The sequence below is a fragment of the Zonotrichia albicollis genome, chromosome 6 (genome assembly GCF_047830755.1).
Source record: "Zonotrichia albicollis isolate bZonAlb1 chromosome 6, bZonAlb1.hap1, whole genome shotgun sequence".
In the NCBI taxonomy this organism is placed as follows: Eukaryota; Metazoa; Chordata; class Aves; order Passeriformes; family Passerellidae; genus Zonotrichia; species Zonotrichia albicollis.
Genome location: NC_133824.1, coordinates 16,561,288 through 16,569,791, shown reverse-complemented (window position 1 = coordinate 16,569,791; position 8,504 = coordinate 16,561,288). Strand labels below are relative to the sequence as shown.

The 8,504-nt window shown below is 47.7% G+C and overlaps 1 protein-coding gene across 1 annotated transcript; it reads right to left on the bottom strand.

Annotated features, from left to right (window-relative positions):
* Positions 1 to 5,698: 5,698 nt before the first annotated feature.
* On the bottom strand, positions 5,699 to 8,496 carry LOC102070279 (prospero homeobox protein 2). Its single transcript, XM_074542618.1, has 3 exons — positions 8,254 to 8,496; positions 7,576 to 7,770; positions 5,699 to 7,476 (listed from the first exon to the last, which is right to left on the bottom strand). Exons 1-3 carry the CDS (start codon positions 8,494 to 8,496, stop codon positions 7,291 to 7,293), a joined length of 624 nt encoding a protein of 207 aa, XP_074398719.1. The 3' UTR covers positions 5,699 to 7,290.
* Between the last annotated feature and the right edge of the window lie 8 nt (positions 8,497 to 8,504).

Genomic DNA, 8,504 nt, shown 5'->3' with positions numbered 1-8,504 from the left:
ATGGGTGAGTATAGTATTGTCACTTCTGTACATTTCAATAAATAATCAAAGCTCCATGAAGTTTTTGAAGCAGAACATTTCTCACCAGATCACACACTCCCTCCTTGGCCTGGTCTGCTACAACTTCATTACAGCCAAGAACTGTGCCATGAATGCTGTCACTGCTGAGACCATTACCGAGATGATGTTTCTTACTTCCTGATGCTTCCAGTTCCTGTAAGAATTGCCCTGGTCTTTTGGATAACATTGCTTACTAGAAGTTTAGTCAGAAATGGAGGTGATTGCCGTGAAGCTCGGGGGTTAGATAGCTGCGGAATAAGTGGTTTGTTTGAAGTCAAAGAAAAAATGTTTTGTTTGAAGTCACAGAGCAGTGGAGCTCTGACAGCAGCAGTGACTCTGGGTGCTACACTGGAGCTTGTGCTTTCCCAAGAGGTTATTTGAAGAGCACTGCCAAGTAAAAAGCACCTGGTGTTCTGTGCTCAGAAGGAAATGCCTTTTTATGGGCACAGCCTTCCAACAAACTGAAAATCTGTGGGCTCACAGCTGCAGCCTTGGACATTGGGAAACATGAACAGGTGATAGTTCAGCTTTATAATGATTGTGCAAGAGGGGCAAGCACTCTGGGTTTGAAAAACACCATTTTACAGCACTACCTCTTTGTAACTGTAGGTACTATCCCTAAAGCATTTTATCTAAAATGAACCTTTGTAATTGTTTTTATTTCAACACAGGTTGCAATGTCAATAATAGGGACTTAGTACATGCAGAGATCTATAGGGCTGGCCTCACTTTTCCCTTGAGCATGAATTCTTTGTTGCTTTTATTATTCTCCTTGTGGTTACATTTTCTTAATAAGCTGGAAACGAGACATAAAAAACAATTACTTAAGTTGTTGTATATTCTGTGTTTGCTCTCTGAGAACCAAATGAGGAGAGGTTTTCTATTGAGATATATAGATACATGTTTATGTGTGTACATGTTAGGTATTTTTTTAAATAATGCAAGGTATTTTTTATCATTTCTTTGTGTAAAGCTATGGGTGACACAAATGTGCTTTGGGAAATCCAGTAAAATATCCTCCTTGAAGTGTCATGGGGTTTTTTCCTCCATTTGTAGTTTTCATATACTCACCTTTTCACTTCACCACTTAGTTTTAGCTGCTTATTTTCTATGATTGTAGTAAGATAAAAAGATTGAGCTATTGGGTACAGACTGGCACATTTTAAAATGATCCTTTTAAATCTAGTAAAACAACTAATCTGAAGGCAATAAACACCAGGAGGGAAGCTGCCACTTTAGTTCATGCTAGTTGGACTTTATGCTGTGTCATTAAGAGTTGCTTAGTAGGTCATCTGTAGTGCCTGTTTTACTGGCTTAGCAAAAACAAGAATAGTGTTTAACCCCAGTACATAAAGTGAAAATTACCCTTTAAACTTTTAATCAAAAGCCTAGTGCCAAATAACATGACTAAATTTGGAAAGCCTGTAGAAATACTGCAGAAGATGATGACGGGGGGATTGCTTGCTGTAAAAATGCTAAAAGCTATCTAAAGGAAAGAAAAACAGAAATTTTCTCAAATTTTAGGTCTAATGTTTGTATGTTACCAGAAAAAGGAAAATGTTGAACATGAGACTTCACCTGCCACTCAGCAGCCAGTATCATTAGATAAGAAGGAATTAGTATATGAATATGAACTCTGTCCTCACAAGTGTTGAGTGCTGACTTAAATCTGCTTTTTCTTCAGATCTGTGCACAGCTCTCCCTGGTTTTACTTGAATAGCCATTCTCAATCCTTCTCTACCAGGCTTGCTTTTAAAAACTGATTTAATGGTTTGGTGTATGTATATGCATGGACGTACATATGTGTGTGCTTTTTCTCTCACAGCCTGTCTGTCCTCTTCTCCCACCCCAGCCACCCCCCTCCAAGACAAGCACCAGCCTGTGGGGTTTGGGTGGTGGAGACAGCTTCCAGCAGAGGCTGGCTGTGCTCACTCCTTTGTGTGCCCTTGATCAGAGTATCTCCCTCAAAAGCCCCTGGGTTACAGGATGGCCTCCCTGTCACGGTGTCAAGCCTGTGGTGTCATGTCTGGTCAAAGCTCCAATCTCCCTTCTCCAGCATCCTCATCTCTGCACCTGAGCTGCTACAGCAGGCTGGTGAGCCAGGGCAGCCATGGCTGTGTGGCTCCTTTCCCACTGGCAAAACAGGGCTTTCATTGAGTAAGTCAAGGGAGAACAGCTCACCTGGCTGCTGCTCTGCAATGGCACCTGGCAGAGCCCTAGTTCACATGTTCTGGTCCATGGTTCAAGTCATACATTATTTCTTGGTGTGCAAAAGGAAAAAGCTTTTGCTATCAGCTAGACATACCAGTCTGTCCTGAGTGACCCACAGCCTGTTTTATTCTCAAGACTGCTCTCCACAGTCTCTCCATGCATTTTTTTTTTTGCTTCACCTTCTTCCCAGGTGGTGCTTGGTCTGCAGCACAGGCAGCACTGTGCTCAAGAGGCAGAGGAAGGGCTGTCTTGTCCAGTGAAAAGTCACATCTCTCAAATGTGGTAATTGTACACTGGATTAATCTGTCCTTCCAGTGCTTATAATGGAACAGCAAATACTGAGTTTTCATGAACATGGGCCACTGGCTCACTAAGGGATACTTATGTGGAGAGCTGCCCTGATGTCAAATAAGAATCTAAGATGCGTGTTCAAGGGAAGGACCCTTTCACAAACATTTTTTGAGCTGGGACCTTCTAGGGCTGGTTCAGTCACTGTAGACAGGTGCAAGTCATTAAATGAAATAAATGAAAAAACAGATTTGTTTTATTGTCAATTTCCCCCAAACTATTTTGGCATACAGGGCAAATACTCAGTAGGAACTTCTTCAAGCTCTAATTAGCTACATATGAGTAATAAGGGCTCTTATAGTAGGTATTAACATAGAGGAGTACATAAGAGCTCTCAGGCCCTTGCCAGCTTAGTCAGTGTGGTCACACCTCCCTCTTTCAGCAGCCATAGCCTGGAGGCAGGAATCAGTGATTTTAAATATTTAGCAGCCTTTGCTGCTGTATAGCTGTGTGGACTCTGTGTGCTGTTGTGGATGGGCTGGGAATGCAATTGGAAATGTTAAAGGATAGCCCTGAGGAATTGTTCCCAGAGGAGATAGTTACGAGTGCCTGTGGGTTTCTGCATGTACCACAGAAATTCGGATAGAGGGAAGGAAAGGATTTTTTTTATTTAAAGGTGAAACTCAGCAGTAGTGACTGCACTACCCAAATTATTTCCTTGGCTAATTAGTGGGAAATGGTGAAGCAAGAGCCCAGCCAAGCCTGGGAGTCATGACCATAGTCTCTGTGTGGGCAGCAGCTCTCCCTTCTCCCCTCAGCCCTCCAAGCAGACTCACTTTTTCAGAAGGACTCTCTCTGTGGTGGCACCCATTAGGCTTTGTTTGAAAACTAGCTTCTGTGTCTTGGGTACAACTAGAATGTAAATGACCTTACACACCATGCTCTGCACAGCACAGGTAGTGAAACCTTCATTTCATGGATGCATAGAATATGCTGAGTTGGAAAGGTCTCATCAGGATCATCCAATTCAACTCCCCTCTCTGCCCAGGACACCCCAAGAGTTACACCATGTGTCTGAGAGCATTGTTCAAATAATTCTTGAACTCTGTCAAGCCTGGGGCTGTGACCACTTCCCTGGGGAGTCTGTGTCAGTTTCCAGCCACCCCCGGGGTAAAACACCTTTTCCTGATATCTAACCTAAACTGATTCAGCCTCATGCCATTTCCTCAAGTCCTGTCACTGGGCACCAGAGAGAAGAAATCAGTGCCTGCCCCTCTGCTTCACCTTCTGAGGATGGTGGAGACACACAGCCAGGCTTACCCCATCCCAGGTGCAGAGTCCAGCTCTTGCCCTTGTTCAGCTTCTTACAATTGGTGCCCATCTGTCTGATTTGTTGAGGTCTCTCTGCAGGACCTCTCTGCCCTCAAGGGAGTTAACATTGGCAAACTTAGTATTCTGAGTATTCCTTTGTTCCTAAGTCATTGAGATGTTGAAGAGAACTGGAGCCCTGCAGAACCCCACCAGTAACTGGACAGTGTTGGAATTCATACCCTGTTTCCCTCACTCTTCAGGCTCCATTGCCCCTAGAGTAACTCCAGCTTTCCCCACCTCCCAGCAGAGGTACTGCCTTCTCCATATCAGTACTTTGTGACTTAGGTAGGAGGGAAGGCAGTGTGAGCTCCTTCTTTCTCAGCTGCCTGCTGCTCTCCCAGGCTCTCATAGGAGCACAAGGCTTTTTGATTCAGCTCACTCAGCTTCAGCAGCAGAGCTGTGCCTGTCTGAGTGCACCACCCTTGTTTCCAAACAGACAAGTGGCCCTGGAGGAGGCAGCTGCACTCCAGGCTCCCCAGGCAGGATCTCTGCTTGCAGGAGGACCACAGGGTGACAAAAAAGTGGGAAGATTCTACCTCTGCACCTCTGACGCTTCTGTGGTCTCTGTCGCACTTGGCTGAAGGTAGACAGAGGTTAAAAAGCTGCCAAAGAAGATGCCAGCCAATGGCTCAAGTGGCCTGTAATCTTGAGTCCTTTGCAGTCTCTCTAGCCATGCTGGGGGCCTTTTGTTTTGTTTTCTGAGAGTTTGTTTTGGTTTTGTTGTTGTTGTTTTGGGGAGGATGTTATGGGGGTGTTTTGTTTGTCTATTTTGGGGTTTCTTGGGGGTTTTTTTAACATCTTTGTTGGATGGGAAATCTACATGGTAAGAATAGAACCCATGGATACAAGTAGTGAGACCTCAGCACAGGCAAAGGGTAACAGGTGCCAGATGCTGTTTGTTGTGGTCTTACTGGCCCACATTTCCCAAAAACCAGTGTAATACACAGCTCTTTAGTTCCCACTTGTAATTATAGGACAACCACTGGGGCAAAAATACTGCTGCAAATAGTCTAGTCCTGTTAAATGTCTTCATTAATGTGTGTTTGAGGGAAGGACCCTTTCATGAACATTCCCTCCTTGGAGACACTTAAAACCCCTCTGACATGGTCCTGGGCAGCCATCTCAGTGGCCCTGCTAGAGCAGGGGGTTTAACAAGATGACCCCCAGACATCTCCTACAACCTCAGCCACTGTGTGACTGCGATTTGGAGCACTGTCTTGTCCTCAGTCCCCCATCTGCTGTTTTACTGACGCTCATGGACTTGCATGTTACCACAGGAAACAAGAAACTGCTACCCCCACCAGGAGCTCTGTGTGAGAGGCTTTGTTTCAGCAGGATGCCTCCAGTAAACCTGTTCCTTATGTTCCCTAATTATTTAGCTAGAACAGATGAATTTGCTGACCCTTCCCTAAGCCAGTCCATCATTCCCCTTTCCAGCAGCTTTGGTTTTGCCTATCCAAAGCATTACTTAAGCTCTGGGGTCATTATTGCCTGCAGGAATGGCACATTCATGGTATCACCAGCAGCATTTATCTGATGTTGTACATTTGAGTCCAGCACCCTAAAGCTTTGGGATATGGCTCTGTGTGCCTCCAGCCCCCTTGCTGATCCTCACAAGTTGCACTCCAGAGCAGACTAACCATGAGGCACTGGGGTGAGGGGGAAGGTTTAAAGGAGCTGGTTTTGGTTAGTGGGGCCTGCTTGACCCCACAGAGGTGCTGGCAGAAGGACTGCCCTTTTTCTGCAGTGTTATTTTTCCCAGCAAAAGGCCAGAAATTTCTAGGATAACTCTTTAGAACAGACATCATCAAATAGGTCATCAGGGATGTAAAGGGGTAACTTAAACAATGTGTTTATTTAAAAAGGAATCATGTAAATTTTGTGTTGGTGGTGTAAAATATACAAACTTGGAGAAATAAATATACAAAAAGAAGCAGGAAATCTGGGTGGCCACACTCGTAATGGGGAGACCCATTGTCAAACTGCCCCTATTTCAGAGCTCCCCATTATGTCCTGATGTTTCCACTTCTTTACTCCTGTAGGTGCATTGCCTGTGGATCACCCCATGCACTTGACTGATGCTGGAGCTGTGATTCTCCTCTCAAGAGTCACTTGCTGCACTCTAGTACCAGCTGACACCTTACAGCACACCTAAAATTACCTTGGCCTTTTCCCAGTGTTCTCCCTGAGGGTTTTGTGTGAGTATCTTGTGGCTCATCACTGCCCTCCCAGTGCCCTCGTGCCATGCCTCTGTCAGGACTCCCTCCTCTTCACAGCCTTTTCCTCTCCACTGCCACCTCTGTCAGGATTAGAGAGCCCTTAACACAAAACACTTCTCCATCAGGTAGAAAAGTGGTCACTAAATCTTGGCCACAGGGTAAAGAAACTTCCTTGAGTTTACAGCCCTTACAGCAATGGGGTTATAGATGTCAAGGCCCAGTTCTTCCCCAGCTTGTGTTAAACCCACAGGGACTAATGGATCTCAAGTCACATTCTCCTCTTTCACCAGGGGCAGAGTACAGGATGCTTGGGGCAGTTTTGCCAGCAGGAGCGCGGTGTGAGGGAATGTGGATGGATGTTTAACATGGGGGTTTCCTCCCAGGTGGTGGGCTGATGGAGACTCTTTGGAGTGCCAAGCAGAGCAGGCTGTGCACCCTGCTCTCCTCCAGCATGCCAGAGAACACTGCTGGAGAGCACGCACTGCTTGGCCACAGCACAGAGCTGCACGGGGGGATCTGGTCTAACAGCACAGGGGAGGTAGAGGAGACTGTTATTCTTGTTGGCTACAACAAACATAGTTTTTACATATCCCAGACAGGAACAGCTATCCCCATGGAGTGCTTGAAGCGCAGGAATTCACCAGCTGTTTTCTTTGGACACTGGTGTGTTGTATCTGGACAGAAACTGAGTCATGCTTTTGGACTCGGTACATCCGCTAGTCTGCTGTGCCAAGGAAACTTTGCCCACTACTAGGACCTCTTCCTGTTTTATAAACAGCAAGGCTGTTTGCCCTGGTTTTTGACCCTCTGGAAGAGAGAATGAAGGCAGCTCAGTCAGGATCATAGGGAGAGCTGGAACAGGGCAACTTCTCAGGCTCCAACCTGATGGCTTCATCTCTGTCCCTTCTGGCAGTCCTCACCAGTTCTGAGCAGCAGAATAAAATGCACATAATGCAGCATATGCAATGCAGCATAAAATCCCAGCACATGAGGGAAGTGATAGGCCTCACCTAAGAAGCTGTCTTACAGAGAGTGCATGGCTCTCAGAGAGAGAATACCTCAAATAACAGGTACTGTACAGAGTGCCCATGAGGTGCACATGGTGGCTGCACACACAACCCAGAGCTGCTTTCACAGACACTCAGCTGTGGAGCAGTTCCTGGGAGCAGCCAGCAGCTTTGAACCCTTCTGGGATGTCACTGTCCAGTTTGGAAATGATTTTGTAAATGGGTTTCTTCCAGGAGGGGTCGGCATCCTTGCCTGCCCTGACGGCACTGAAGAACTCCTGCAGTGTCAGGCTGGCCACCTCCAGGAAGCGCCCTGGCACCTGCAGCAAGACAGGCACCAGCCAGTGACACCACCATGCCATGGTGCCTCCTGACCCCCACAAACACCACCACCCCCTTTCCCCTGTCCCCCTCCTCACCTCGAAGTCATTGCCCTTGTTGTAGTGCATGTTGAGGGCACGGAAGAGCTCTGAGTCCCGGGAGACCTGCAGAGTGCAAGCATCCACCACACCCTCCAGCAGGGCCTGCCGGGCAAACTTCTCCACCTGGATGTAGTAAAACTCACGGAAGTTGCTGAACCACTTGATGAGCTGGGAGGTGATGCAGCGGCTGAACTGGTGGGGGGACAGTCAGGGGATGGTGTTAGGCCAGCTTGGATCCTCCCTCCCCCGAGCCCCTGCACACCCAGCCAGGCGCTGCTGGGCTGGCCCAAACCCAGCCCTGCTCCAAGCTGGGGCAGTGACATCAGCATGTCCCATGTGCTCTCCACACTGAGATTCAGATCCCAGCTGCCCTGCAGTGAGAAGGCACATCCATGGGGTGCTTTAATCTGAATAACTCAATTGCACAGGGTGAAGAGCTGATAGCCCATGTCTGCCACTGCCCTGTGCACCTGCTCCTGGGCAGCCCATGCTGAAATAAATGGGTTTATTTATTGTCCCCCATCTCCTGCCAGCAAGGCAGGGGGACACAAGAACAGCCTTTTCCTCATGGAGGCAGGGAGGTGCCACACCACCTCCTCCTCCCAGGGAGGCAGGCTAGGTGCCACACCACGTGGGAGCCCTGCCCAGCAGCAGTTCTGGCTGCTGCTCTTTTACCTGCACATCAAGGAAGTAGGTCTTCAGCAGAGTAGAGCTGGGGTAGCGGGTGAAGAAAAACATCAGCTTGGCCTTCTTCAGGTGCCCAGGGGTCAGCACCTCCTGCATCTGCCCTGGGGTCAAGGAAAGCCTGCACGTAGCCAACCCCGAGCTCGGCATGTCCCTGAGCACCACCCCTGGCACACCATGCCCAGTGCCCTCCATAGCCCCTCCTGGCCTGTCAGGGGGGCAGAGGGGGTTCATCCTTGGCT

What these genes read in the sequence shown, in the direction of transcription:
- LOC102070279 (XM_074542618.1), bottom strand. Translation starts at nt 8,496, where the DNA reads ATGAACCCCCTCTGCCCCCCTGACAGGCCAGGAGGGGCTATGGAGGGC. An exon ending in CCTACTTCCTTGATGTGCAG is followed by an intron (nt 7,771 to 8,253) that starts GTAAAAGAGCAG and finishes TCCCCCCACCAG; the next exon opens with TTCAGCCGCTGCATCACCTC. An exon ending in ACAAGGGCAATGACTTCGAG is followed by an intron (nt 7,477 to 7,575) that starts GTGAGGAGGGGG and finishes GTCTTGCTGCAG; the next exon opens with GTGCCAGGGCGCTTCCTGGA.